At 47.3% G+C, this 14,909-nt stretch overlaps 1 protein-coding gene across 1 annotated transcript in view; it reads left to right on the forward strand.

Annotated features, from left to right (window-relative positions):
* malt1 (MALT paracaspase 1) overlaps positions 1–14,909 on the forward strand; it is a 142,218-nt gene that overhangs the window by 11,177 nt on the left and 116,132 nt on the right. Inside the window, exons 3-4 of the mRNA XM_038790594.1 lie at positions 6,437–6,603; positions 12,323–12,447. Coding sequence (XP_038646522.1) covers positions 6,437–6,603; positions 12,323–12,447 — 292 coding nt within the window. The remainder of the gene's footprint in view (positions 1–6,436; positions 6,604–12,322; positions 12,448–14,909) is intronic.

A 14,909-nucleotide genomic window follows, 5' to 3' on the forward strand; every position in this document is an offset into this window, starting at 1 on the left:
TGTAGTCACCTTAAGTGGCCCTATCCACGCTAATAATAGTTGGTATATATATGTGTTCACACTGTCAAACCGTTAATTAGCCAGTGAATCCTTCCACTATTTCATACTATTCTCCCACAGTGAGGAGTGTGAAACAATGAAGCCAAGGACATCCTAAAGGGCCGATCAGGGAAAATTGTTGTCAGTGAGGTGGCTGAAAAATTGCAGGATACGATTGCGCAAGTTATGCATTACGGTCATGCTGCTGAAGCAGACATGCCACGACAAGACACTGTGATCATCATTACTTCTTGAAAAGTTCAAGGCAACTCTGCCATATCAGATTAACATAAATTTTAAAGTATTTTTTATTTCAATCCCTGCAATAAGATGCTGAGCCTCCTAATTAAGGCAGTCATAGTTTGGCCCATCTGATGATAGGATATTGAAAGTTTGGTGCTCAACCTTGGCCATTACCACATTGCCCCTTCCAACTCCAGACTGGAATTTTCTGGTCATGCCAGTGACTGACATTGTTGTGGGTGGGATAGCAAAATTTAAAGAGCCATTTCCCCTTCCCGCTCACGACGTGCCAACTGCTGGCGGGACTGGGAAATCCCACCCCCGGTGATTATAATGGAATGCCAGGGATAGTGTTAGGACTGAGACTCAAGAAATGAAATATCATGTTCAATGCCACAGCCTTGGAAATAATAGGAAGGTCTCATCAGAAACGAAGATTAATGTTTTGGTGACTACATTGGGATAAAATCTTATCCTGTGATAGTCTTTAGAGACCTGATGGTAAACCCATAGTGTTGTATAGTTAAGGTGGAGAAGGTAGTTTTTTGTGTGTTCATTAAGGAGAAAAGAATCACTGAGCGGGATTCCCCATTAGCCAATGCCGAAATTAGGAAAGGTGATGGGGCGGAGAATCGGTTCCGATGCCAAAATCGCAGCAGTGCCAATTTGCCACCAAATCACAATGCTCCAGCACCTCGACAGCGGCATCAATGCGTTCCGGAACACACATCCAGTAGACACCGTTTGCATTTAATTTGTGGGCCTAACCTGGTATTCTCCGGGGCCTCCGTGATTCTCCACCTCCCGATGGCATGGTTCACTTCTGCTTTTAAAAATCGTGAAACTAGCGTGGCGACTGCTGAGGGAGAGAGAGGGAGTACGGAAAGTGCCCAACATCACCATAGTTTGCTGACAGTTGTGCCGCTGGCCAGGGGGCTTCTGCCAGGGCAGGGGAGTAGTGGGGATGGCCAGGAGGTGGGCTGTGGGGTCGGGATGGCCGGGTACAGAACACCATTGCTGCAACTGTCAAGGTAGCCATGCAGCTGCGCACACCACTAACAGCCCACTTTGAGCTTAGTGCCACGGTTATATAGCTGTCCCCCTTTGGTCCCAGCCGACCCATCAGCTGTATGGGCATGCTGCAGCACAACCAGTGCCACTTTGTTGGTTGGGATGAGTGTGTGTGGAGAATGTAATATGTATGTGCGGCTGCAGCTTGTCAGCCTCCCGAGTGTCAATCACGGACCCGGTGAACACCATTCCGTTTTTCATTGGAATCGATCCCTTAATAGTAGCGGAATCGGTCCAGGTGTGATGGCAGTTTTTCTGTCATTAAAGTCCACAAATTTCGCGTTGGCGTCAACACTTAGTTTCAGAAACAGAGAATCCACCCACTAGATTTGCTGTGATGTCACACATTTATTTCATCATTACTGCAACAGCACTCAAGAAGCTTCATAGAATCCTGCACAGAGCAATTGCTTAATCGGTCCCCATTCACCATGTTAAACATTCACTCCCTCCACCATTGGCACAAAGTGTGTACCTTCTACCGGACATGCTGCAGCAAATTGCCAAGGCTCCATTGAGAGTACCTTCGAAAAGCCGTGAGCTGTACCATCTAGAAGAACAAGGACAGCAGGCACAAGGAAACACCGCAACCTGCAAGTTCCCCTCCAAGTCTCTCAGCATCCGGACTTGCAATTAAATAACTGTTACTTCACTGTCACTGGATCAAAATCCTGGAACTCCCTTCCTAACAGCACAGTGGGTGTACCTACACCACAGTGACTGAAGCAGTTCAAGAAGGCAGCATGACACCATCCCTGCCATTCAAGGGCAATTGGGGATGGGCACTAAAAGCTGGGCTAGCCAGCGATGCCCACATCCCATGAATGAATTAAAAACAAACAACCGGACCCTTGGGTTACCATACACCACAACGACTGCGTGGTTCAAGAAGTCGGCTCACTCTCAACTTCTCAAGGTCAGGTATGAATGGGTAATAAATGCTGGTCCTGCCAATGATACGCACATCCCATAAACAAATAAAAAGTGCAAACCTCATTGGAGTATACTGTTTTAGTGTAAAATTATAAAGAAAAGCTCTTCACAATATGCCACTTTGAAACAATGAGAGCTAAGTAAAATGATTTTGATTTTAATTGCAGTGATCCTATGGTGCAACCTTGAGCTTCTCACAAAGGGAGTGCTGGTCAGAGGTTGGGCGATGACAGCAGAGTCCTAAATCTCTTAATTCATGCTCATTTTGAACATGCTTCAATGGTAGGAACGCTAAATTTAGGTTGGAATGTTCGTAACAATTAGTCAGAATTAAAAGATTAAAGGGTTAAATACTGCCAAGCAATGCAGTAACTTTCAGAAATTCCTTATAGTGTTTTATTCACGTAAACAAGGAATCGACTGGACAAAAGTAATTAGAGGGAGAGAGAAAACTTTAACTACAGTTGAGAAAAGTAAAGAGGTCAATGCATGAATGTAAATGCAGCAGAAGTAGACTTGGTTTAAACTCAGGAAAACCATTTGTCTTCCTGTCTTCACGGGATCAAGTTGCATAGTCCTTTGGTGTGACAATTGCTGAACCATCATCTAACTCACAAGCTCAATGTAATCTCATCAGCCATTTTAGTTGTCTTTGCCATGTCCTTCAAAGTTCAAGAGTAGAACAGGTTACACAAATAGACATTTGGTATTACAGAACTTAAGCATTGCTGAAAAAGTTAGATTTTTTGTCAAAGCTTTTTGTCTTACACGCAGCAGGACGGTTTGCAAGAGCGCTGATATCAGGAGAAACAACAAATATACGAGAAGAGGGTGCCGATTGATTGTCAGGTGGACTCCAATTGGTAGAGGCATTGTCAAGGAAAATACACCAATTGATGTTGACTGACAGCTAACTGCTGAGAATTGTTTGAAATCTAATTCAGGCAGTTTGACTCTGATTGGTCAAGGCATTGCCCTGAGGGGCCCACCGATCGGCGGGCGGGCCAGTGCCGTGGGCGCACTCTTTTTCTTCCGCCGTCGCCACGGCCTCCACCATGGCGGAGGCGGAAGAGACCCACCCTACCACGCATGTGCCGGTGGTGACGTCAGCGGCCGCTGATGCACCGGCGCATGCATGGACCGGCGAAGGCCTTTCGGCCAGCCCTGACACCAGCCGGTGTAGCGCCAAAAGCCGTTGGCGCCAGTTTTGGCGCCGGCCGGCGGAGCGGAAACCACTCCAGCGCGGGCCTAGCCCCATTCTCTGCACCTTTGGGGAGGCCCGACGCCGGAGTGGTTGGCGCCACTCCACTACACCAGGACCCCCCGCCCCGCCGGGTAGGGGAGAATCCCGGCCATGTATTTTCTATTCTTGCAAACAGTCCTGATAAGTGCAAGGTGAAAAGTTTTGACCAATAATGTACTTTTGTCCGGAAATACTTGAACAGGATATGTCTATTTTTGACAACATCCTGGAAGCTCATGACTGGGGAAAAACTACAACAGTCAGTTTGCAATACAGGTATTGCAGCAACATATTAAAATGCATGAGAGTTGTCTTAATGTTAAATATATTCCTGGAATGCCAATGGGAAAGTTCTACAGTGCTTTAGATTGTGGAAGTTGCCACAAGTAGGGAAATCTCGGTGTTTTGAAGTATTCGTTGTTGAAGTCCAACTTTTCTTGCAAAATACTGCAAATGCTGGAAATCTGAAATAAAGACTGAAAACACTGGCAAAGCTCAGCAGATGCTACCAGATCTGCTGAGTCTTGCCAACATTTTCTGTTTACAATTGTCTTTTCTTATCATGGTTTAAAAGGATGGAGACATCATTTATCTCCTGTGTTAATTGAACTAGTAATTATGGCCATGGGGATTGTTCTAAATGCAGAAAAATGCTACATTTTAAGACGTTAGTAGGTATTTTGAGATTTGGAAAATGTGATAAATTGCTCATCAGAGCAAAGAAGGTTAATAGAAGTGTGTAAAATTATGAAGAGATAGGAGAGAATATGCAGAAGCAGACTGATCCAATGATCTAGGGATATGGATAAATATAAGATTTACGGGAATTAGGACCGAACAGGAAAACCATTTTAATACAGAAGGAAGTGAGACTATGGAATACACTCCCAGAATCAATTGTTGTAGCAGTGACCAGGCTTTTTCCCAGGGTAGAGTGGTCAATTACTAGGGGGCATAGGTTTAAGGTGCGAGGGGCAAGGTTTAGAGGAGATGTACGAGGCAAGTTTTTTTACACAGAGGGTAGTGGGTGCCTGGAACTCGCTGCTGGAGGAGGTGGTGGAAGCAGGGACGATAGTGGCATTTAAGGGGCATCTTGACAAATACATGAATAGGATGGGAATAGAGGGATACGGATCCAAGAAGTGTAGAAGATTTTAGTTTAGACGGGCAGCATGGTCAGCACAGGCTTGGAGGGCCACAGGGCCTGTTCCTGTGCTGTACTTTTCTTTGTTCTTTATGTCCATGTTGAAGAGTACGTGATATTGGTGTTGACGGAAAGGAGAGTGAAGGGAAATGGCAACAGGCAGCAAATGGGATTAAGACTATTGTTAGTGTGGAGAACAAACACCAATGTGGATGTGTATACTGAACAGCCTGTTTCTGTTGTAATATTTATGTACTTTTCTGTAATTAGCAGTCTGCAGTGTACTCTTCCTATTGCATCTTTGATCATGAGAGGTTGATATCTGTAGTATTTACTTCTGGTGGAGGTTGGTTAGCTTAGTTGGCTGGACAGCTGGCTCATGGTGTGGAGCGATGCGAACAGCACAAGTTCAATTCCCGTATCAACTGAGGTTATCCATGAAGGCCCGGCCTTCTCAACCTTGCCCCTCGCCTGAGGTGTGTTGACCCTCGGATTAAATCCCCACCAGTCAGCTCTCTCTCAAAAAAGGGAGAGCAGCCTAAGGTCCACTGCGACTTTCATTTAATTGACATCTGGTAAAAGGTTCAAACGCAATGGGTGAACTGGGAATGTAACAACAACATTGCATCTATGGTATGTTTTTGTCCAAATATACTGTTCCTCGTCATTTTTGAGAATTCTGTTCTGAAGGATGAACTCTTCCCTATGAAACAATCTAGTTCTCTTTTTAAGCTTTTTGTGCTGTTTCAGTATCCAGCTGCACCTTTTGACTTCTATATGTTATATAACAAGTAACTACAGTTTTGATCTTCAAACTTGTTATTTTCCACATATCAGAAGAACCAGGTGATTGCCAATGAGTGATCATCTTAGGGGAGAAGTGAATTCTATAATATGAGACATTAACACATGCAAGGTGATGTGTTGGGTATGCTGGGTCTGTGATGACTGCGTTTACCATAGCAGTGAGAGAGACAGGCTACCAACATTTGTATTAGTACAACTCTATTTTATTTAACTAAGAGCTGTTAAACATAGTTGCACTGTGGGTCGACACTATGTTAGGTTGACTGAAGACCTATGGCTAACCTGACCAGCCTATACTGCAGATGTTCGTGCTACTGACTGCGAGCTCTGTCTGTCTCAGAGGCTGCATCCCGAATGTGCGGGAAAACTAGTGCCCTCTGGCTTTAAAGTGACCGTACCCTGTCTGGTGATTGGCTGCTGTGTTCTGTGTGTTGATTGGTCTTTCAGTGCACCAGTCAGTGTGTGTCTATGCACCATTATATACCTGTGTGTATCTTATGACACAAGGTATCTAGATTTTGGTTTGGATAAACCTTCATCTGCTAATTGAAAACTGTCTTGCAAGCATGGGTACGAGTTTTGGGAGAGAAGCCTGAATTTTAACTGAACTCTTTCTATTTCAGTGCTTATGGCAACAGCCCTTGAACTTAAAATAATAATCCACATGAAAAGGCCATTTGGCCCAACAGTTCAGCACCTCTGATTGGTATGAACCCTATGTATCTGCTTTTTCCCCACACCCCTTAATCCATCATGCTTTTGAAGACATATCTTTGTTGCCTCTTGAACACATTATACTTAATTACTTCAAAGTCACTCAGAAAAGTTTGCCTAGCTTCCCTTCTTGCTTCCAAGTAAGCACTTTTTGTCATCGTAACACTTTGCAATGATCAACAACTTATTGGATCCGCTTTTTCAGTGATCCAGTTATCTCAAATATGTAATTTTCTTTACAGCCCGGAGGACCTAGAGAAATGTTCGCTGAAGGTGCTGGACCCAGAAGGAAGCCCCAGTCGAAGTTTGCTCCACGTGATGGGTAGCCGGGGTGTGACTGTGAAAGACCTGTTGGAGTTCCTTCAAGCTATGGGACAGGTCGAAGCTTTTCAGCTTCTGAGATCCTCGGGTTAGTTTGGAAAATCTTTTTTTGCGGTCTTTGACTGACTGGAAGAGGGCAACAGTGAGTCAAAATGGCACTGCACCATTCACTTCCCATCAAAGATATGCCTTCTGCAATTTCTGACCCATGAGTAAAATGGGGAACAGGACCATTCACCTCATTCGGGCAGTATACTATATTTAATAAGCAAAGCAAAGAGCGGCATGGTAGCACAGTGGTTATCACTGTTGCTTCACAGTACAAGGGTCCCGGGTTCGATTCCCGGCTTGGGTTACGTCTGTGCGGAGTCTGCACATTCTCCCGCCGTCTGCATGGGTTTCCTCTGGATGCTCCGATTTCCTCCCATAAAGTCCTGAAAGAGGGGCTTGTTAGGTGAATTGGACATTCTGAATTCTCCCTCAGTGTACCCAAACAGGTACCTGAGTGTGGCGACTAGGGGCTTTTCACAGTAACTTCATTGCAGTGTTAATATAAGACTACTTGTGACACTAATAAAGATTATTATTATTAGTATTATAGATCCTATTATAGCTGACAAACTTGCTATTTTGTGGTAACAATTGGTGGATGCAGGTTCAGGCCATTGATGCGAAGCATTGATTGGTGTTACCTGCCATCCTTGGAGGGAGAGCTTCAGATCACTTAAAAAATAGCAGAGGTTTTTTTAAAATAGAAATATTCTAGTCTGCTGCTGGCCCCTTAACAGACAGGCCTTGATTTTTGCTTGGAGGCATGTGCCATGCAATAATTTTGTTTTGAGGGTGGGGAATGCAGAAGTACGGGTTTCATGAATATTTTGGTTCACTGACAGTGTTATTTTTTCTTTATATGACAGTATAGAAAACAGAAAATATTGGGAGGACTCAAATTGATGACCTGAAATATTAACTCTATTTCTGGCAGCACGGTAGCACAATGGTTATCACTGTTGCTTCACAGCTCCAGGTTCCCAGGTTCGATTCCTGGCTTGGACCACTGTCTGTGCGGAGTTTGCACGTTCTCCCCGTGTCTGCATGGGTTTCCTCCGGATGCTCCGGTTTCCTCCCACAGTCCAAAGACGTGCAGGTTAGGTGGATTGGCCATGATAAATTGCACTTAGTGTCCAAAAGGGGGGTGGGGTTCTTCTTGGCGCCGGAAGCGAGGGCCACAAGGCTAGCTGGGTGAGCTTGTCTATGGAAGCACAGTGTGGGGTGTGTATATGTTCAATATATGGCAGGGGTTAGGTTACAAAGCGGTGTTGCTGGGGGGGAGGGGGGGGTGCAGTTACTCTGCTGACGAGGGAGGGACAGAGAGGAGGTCGCGGGTGGGAGCTGCCAGGTGGCTGGCCGATGGAGGCGCAGCGCATGGGCTGGGGGCGGGCCCAGGAAAGGGGATGGCTGATCGGCGGGGGGTGGGGGGGCATGATGCCCCCCAACTAGGCTGATCATCTGGAATGTTAGAGGTTTGAATGGGCTGGTCAAGAGGGCACGTGTGTTCCCGTATCTGAGGTCTCTGAAGGCGGACGTGGTAATGTTACAGGAGACGCACTTGAAAGTGGCGGATCAAGTCAGGCTAAGGAAGGGTTCGGTCAGTCAGGTTTTTCATTCGGGGCTGGACACCAAGACTAGAGGCGATTTTGATCAACAAGCGGGTGCAATCCCAGGTGGGCAGTATAGTCTCGGACGGGAGGGGCCGTTGTGTCATGGATAGCGGTAAGCTGGAGTGAAGGAAGGTAGTTTTGGTTAACGTGTACGCGCCAAACTGGGATGATGTGGAATTGATAAAGAAGTTGCTGGGGAAGATACCCGACCCGGACTCGCACAAGTTGGTGATGGGAGGGGATTTTAATACAGTCATCGACCCCGGCTTGGACCGGTCGTGTTCGAAAACTGGGAGGGTGCATTGGGGGGGGGGGGGGGGGGGGGGGGGGGGGTGGCGACCTATGGAGGTTTAGGCGGCTGTGGGGAGGAAGTTTTCTTTTTATTAGCATGTTCACAAGGTTTATTCCCGGATTGACTTTTTCATTTTGAGCAGGGATTTACTGGCGGGGGTGTGGACTGGGGGTACTCAGCCATCACTATTTTGGATCATGCCCCACACTGGGTGGAATTGCAGGTCAGTGAGGAGAGCTTCCAGCACCCGCAATGGATGTTGGACATGGGCTAGTTGATGGACGAAGTGGTGTGCGAGAGGCTGAGGAAGTGCATGCAGAACTACCTGCAGGTTAATGACACTGGGGACGTCTCAGCAGTGGTGGTCTGGGAGGCGCTGAAGACAGGGGTGAGAGGGGAGCCGATTTCGATCCGGGCTCATAGGGACAGGCCGGATACGGCAGAAACGGATCAACTGGTTAAGGAGATCTTACGGATATACAGGAGGTATGCAGTGACCACAGGTGTGGAACTCTTAAGGGAACGTCGGAGGCTGCAGGTGGAGTTCGGGGTGCTGTCCACAGGTAAGGCTGTGGAGCAGCTTAGGAAGTCGAGGGGTGCATTTTGCGAACATGGGTAGAAGGCCAGCAGAATGCTGGAACAGCAGCTTAGGAAGAGGGAGGCAGCCAGGGAAATAGAGAAGGTGGTTGATGGAGATAGGAATTTGGCTGGGGACTCAGCAGGGCGTTTAGGGACTTTTACAGTAGGCTCTATTGTTTGGAACCCTCACGGGGCCTGAGGGGATGAGACGCTTTTTGGACGGACTGACCTTCCCAAGGATGAGTAGGGAACTGGTAAATGGGCTGGGGGCCCCGATTAGGAACGAAGAAATAGTTGAGGGCTTGAAGGCAATTCAGTTGGGTAAAGCCCCGGGGCCGGACAGGTATCCGGTGGAATTCTATAAGAAGTTCTCAGGGATTTTAGGGCCGTTACTGGTCAAGGTTTTCAATGAGGCAAGGGATGGAGGGGTGCTGCTCCCGACGATGTCACAGGCCACTATTTTGTTGATATTGAAGCGGGACAAGAACCCGGAGCTATGTGGGTCATATAGGCCAATCTCACTGCTTAATGTAGATGCCAAGTTGCTGACCAAAATTCTGGCCTCCAGGATTGAAGATTGCGTGCCAGATGTGATTATGGAGGATCAAACCGGGTTTGTCAAGGGCAGGCAGTTGGTGGCCAATATGAGAAGGCTGCTCAATGTGATTATGATGCCCCCGGAGAGTAAGGAGGTTGAGGTAGTTGTGGCAATGGATGTGGAAAAGGCGTTTGACCGGGTGGAGTGGGACTATCTATGGGACGTGCTGGGACGATTTGGGTTTAGTAGGGGCTTTATCGACTGGGTCAGGCTGTTATACCACGCCCCGGAGGCTAGTGTAAGGGCGAATAGGACGACCTCAAACTATTTTAGACTCTATCGGGGGACAAGACAGGGGCGCCCCCTCTCCCCACTCCCCACTGCTGTTTGCGTTAACTATAGAGCCGCTGGAAATTGCTCTGAGAGCTTCAAGGGGCTGGTTTGGGAGGGGGGGGGGGGGGAACATAGGCTCTCACTGTATGCGGACGACCTGCTCTTATACGTATCAGATCCAGGGGCAGGGATGGGTGAAATTCTGGTGATTTTGGGGGAACTTGGCCAGTTTTCGGGGTATAAACTGAATATGACAAAGAGTGAGATGTTTGTAGTCCAGGCGAGGGGGCAGGAGGGTCGGCTGAGGGAGCTGCCGTTTAGGTTGGTAGGGGACAGTTTCAGGTACTTTGGGATACAAGTGGCATGCGACTGGGGCCGGTTACCACAAGTTGAACTTGTCCCTGTTGGTTGAGCAGATGAAGAGCAATTTTCGGAGATGGGATGCGCTCCCGCTGTTGTTGGCTGGGAGAGTGCAGACGGTCAAAATGACGGTCCTACCAAGATTTCTGTTCGTATTTCAGTGTCTCCCAATTTTCATCCTGCGGTACTTTTTTTAAGAGGGTTAACAAAATCATCCTGGGCTTTGTGGGCGGGTAAATCCCCGTGAGTGATGAAGGTGGGGGTGGGGGGGGGGGGGGGGGGGGGGGGTCTTGTCCTACTGAATTTCAGTAATTATTACTGAGCGGCTAACATAGCCACGATAAGGATGTGGGTGGTGGGGGCGGGGTCGGTTTGGGAGCGGATGGAGACAGCTTCATATAGGGGCACCAGTCTGGGGGCGTTGATAACCCTCTGCCGTTCTCGACGGTGAGGTATTCCACCCAGGCCTCAAGTGGTGGCCTTGAGGATCTGGGGTCAGTGGAGGAGGTACGTCGGAGCAGTGAGAGCTTCGGCCTGGTCCCCAATATGTGACAACCACCGGTTTGCCCCGGGGAGCTTGGATGGGGGATTCGAGTATGGCGAAGGGTGGGAATTGAGAGGATGGGGAACCTGTTTGTAGAGAGGAGCTTCCCTACCTTGAGGGCACTGGAGGAGAAGTTTGGGTTGGCAAGGGGGAACATTTTCAGATATTTACAGGTGCGGGACATTCTGCGCAGGCAGGTATCATCCTTCCCACTCCTGCCACTAAGGGGGATCCAGGATAGGGTAGTGTCTAGAGGATGGGTGGGAGAGGGGAGCGTCTCAGACATCTACAAAGAACGCATGGGGGCGGAGGAGACGCAGACCGAGGAGCTGAAGCATAAATGGGAGGAGGAGCTTGGTGGTGAGATGGAGGATGGCTTGTGGGCAGACACGTTGAGCAGAGTCAACGCAACTGCAACATGCGCCAGGCTCAGTTTGATCCAATTCAAGGTGGTCAACCAGGCCCACATGACAGGGGCCCGGATGAGTAGATTCTTTGGGGTAGATGACAGGTGTGTAAAATGTGTGGGAGGACCAGCGAACCATGTTCACATGTTCTGGGCATGTCCAAAACTTAGGGGCTATTGGCAGGGGTTTGCGGACATCATGTCCAGAGTTTTGAAAACAAGGGTGGCCAGCGGTGGCGATTTTTGGGGTGTCGGAAGACCCGGGAATCCAGGAGGAGAAAGAGGCAGACATTCTGGCCTTTGCTTCTCCCGTAGCCCGGAGATGGATACTGCTAGCTTGGAGGGACTCAAAGCCCCCGAAGTCGGAGACCTGGCTGACTGACATAGCGAGCTTTCTCGGCCTAGAGAAGATTAAGTTCGCCTTGAGAGGGTCACTGTTAGGGTTCGCCTGGAGGTGGCAACCATTCATCGACTTCTCCGCGGATAATTAATCGTCAGCAGGGGGAGGGGGGGGGGGGCGGGGGGAGGGGGGGGTGGTTAGTGTAGAATAGGGGATCAATTAGGCTGGTCTTGGCGGGACGGGAGTCGGTGATTGCACTATGTTTATTGCTCTTTGTACATTGTTTTTATACTGTTGCTGTTTGTAAAAGTGGGGTGGGTTTACTGGGTTACGGGAATAGGGTGGAGATGTGGGCTTGGGTAGGGTGCTCTTTCCAGGGGCCAGTTCAGACTTGATGGGCCAAATGGCCTCCTTCTGCACTGTAAATTCTATGATTCGTTTTCCACAAATACTGCAAGATCCAAGGAATATTTTCAGCATTTTGTATTTTCATTGCTGGTTCCGTATCCATGGTGTTTTGGTGTTAGATTACCTTGGACATCCACGTTCCACAACTCAACTAACAGAAGGAAACTACCAGGAATGATGGGCAAGTGCTCCAACAGGATAAATAATACTGCATCTGAAGTTGTTTAAAGTCTTTTTGTGTGAGCATGGATTTGTCTCACAGTAAAGTAAAAATGTTGGTTTATGAAAGTATGTTAATGTTTTTCAAACATTATTTTTCTTTCATTTTGATGCCTTTACATTTCAGCTTCATTGAAGATTCTCGTTCAGCCAGTTTCCCAGGCAGTACTAGCCGGTCAGGCAGTGAGACTCTATTGCCAAGCAACAGGATATCCAAATGTTGAATATCAGTGGTTTAAAAGAAAAATAGAGGTAATGGATACAGAATAGCATCATTTAACTGAATTGAAATTGATATCTTTTTCAAAAGTGCGAAATTCAAGAGGTGACATGAAAGTGGCTGCCTTTGACATCAAGGCAGCATTTGACCAAGTGAGGCATCAAGGACGCCTGCCTATAATGAAGTCAATGGGAATCAGGGGTAAATCACTGCTTTCGTTAGAGTCAGAATTAGCACAAAGGAAGATGGTTGTGATTGTTGGAGATCAATCATCTCAGGCCCAGGACATCCCTGCAGGGTAGTGTCCATTTCCAGCTGCTTCATCAATAACTTACCCTCCATCATAAGGCAACAAGTGGGGGTGTTCACTGTTGATCACACAATGCTCAATAGCATTGGCAATTCCTCAAACATTGAAGCAGCCCGTGTTCATATGCAACAAGACCTGGGCTGATAATTGGCAAGTAACATTTGTGCAACACAAGTACCAGGCAACGACCATCTCCAACAAGAGAGAATCTAACCATTGCCCCTTGACTCACCTGATGAAGGAGCTGCGCTCTGAAAGCTAATTCAAAACAAATCTGTTGGACTTTAACCTGGTGTAAGACTTCTTACTGTGCGCACCCGAGTCCAATTCCAGCATCGCCACATCATGGCATTCAATGATATTACTATCGCTAACTCCCCTACTATCAACAACCTGGCAGGTTACCATTGACCAGAACTTCACCAAGGCTCCTTTGACAACGCCTTCCAAACCCGCAACATCTACCACCTAGAAGGACACAGATAGCAGATGCATGGAAACACCACCATTGGCAAGTTACCCTCCAAACCACTCACCGTCCTGATTTGGAAATATACTGCTGCCCTTCACTGTTGCTGGGTCAAAATCCTGGATCTCCCTCCCTCACAGCACAACACCACATGGACTGCAGGTGTTCAAGAAGTTGGCTCAACGCCATCACCAGCTCAAAGGCAATTAGGGATGGGCAAATAATACTGGCCAAGCCAGTGATATCCACATCCTGAAATAGAACAAAAATAATTTCTTCAAATCTCCCCTCTTCTGATACTAATTTTCCATTCGGGCCCTATACTACTCTTCATTCTTTTATATGTGACCCTTGATAGCCAGCAGACTGTTCATCTACGGGGTGTTGGAGATAAGCCAGATACTGTCCTCACTCATGTTTGCACTTTCCTGAAAAGGTCACTGGATGGCGATCAGGAGTAAAACTGAACTGATTGTTTAAAAAATTCTCTGTTTAGTGGGCTCTGAGGCTAACATCTGTCTTGCACGCAACTGAGAGCTGCAAACTGAAGTATGGACATTTGAGTCTGCACGTTCATTAGAAAGCAGCCAAAAATGCAACTTTTGTTTTCATTGATTTTAGTAAATCCAAAATGATTTCTTGGATTTCCACTGAAGTTTGTCATTGGTTTTATTTCACTGATCTTTGGGTTCATTTGAAAATGAAGTCTTTTGGGAATGCGCATTTTTCTCTTCATCCTTACTTGAACTCAAATTTACAGCTGAACAATTCAAAGAATCATAGAATCCAGACAGTACCATTCTGCCCATCGGGTTTGCACTGACCCTCTGAAAGAACATCCCATACAGGCCCAAGCTCCCTCCCTATCCCTATAACCCGAACTAACCTTTTGGTTTTTAAAAAATCATATTTTATGAATGTATTTGAAAATTTTTATAACAGTAACAAAAAGAATGACATCAACATGGTAAAATAAACATTTCAGCCTCCAGCCCAATCTTCACACGCCTCAACCATACAAAAACAATCTCTCCCTTGGAATACTGCACCTGCTGACAACTTTAATTTTTCACGAGAAAGTCGACGAACGGCTGCCACCTCCGGGAGAACCCTAACATTGACCCTCTAACGGCAAACTTTATTTTCTCAAGACTGAGAAACCCAGGTCTCTACACTCAGGGGCTTCAAATTCCTCAACATTAATAAGATCCGTCTCCGGGCTACCAGTGAGGCAAAGGCCAGGACGTCGGCCTCTTTCGCCCCCTGAACTCCCGGATCTTGCGACACTCCAAAGATCGCTACCTCCGGACTTGGCACCACCCATGTTTTTAGCACCGTGGACATTGCCTCAGCAAAACCCTGCCAAAACTCTGAACTTCGGGCATGCCCAAAACATGTGGACATGAATTGCTGGGCTTCCCGTGCACCTCACACATGTATCCTCTACCCTAAAAAATATGCTCATCCTAGCCACTGTCATGTGTGCCCGGTGGACTATCTTAAATTGTATCAGGCTAAGCCTGGTGCACAATGAGGAGGTATTAACCCTGCTTAGGGCATCCGCCCATAGACCCGCCTCTATCTCTCCTAGCTCCTCCTCCCACTTGCCCTTAAGCTCCTCTACCGGAGGTTCCTCTGCCTCCGAAAGCTCCTGGTAAATATCCAATACCATCCCCTCTCCCACCCAGGTACTGGAAACTACTCTATCCTGTATC

Source organism: Scyliorhinus canicula, chromosome 3, assembly GCF_902713615.1.
Source record: "Scyliorhinus canicula chromosome 3, sScyCan1.1, whole genome shotgun sequence".
NCBI classification, from domain to species: domain Eukaryota; kingdom Metazoa; phylum Chordata; class Chondrichthyes; order Carcharhiniformes; family Scyliorhinidae; genus Scyliorhinus; species Scyliorhinus canicula.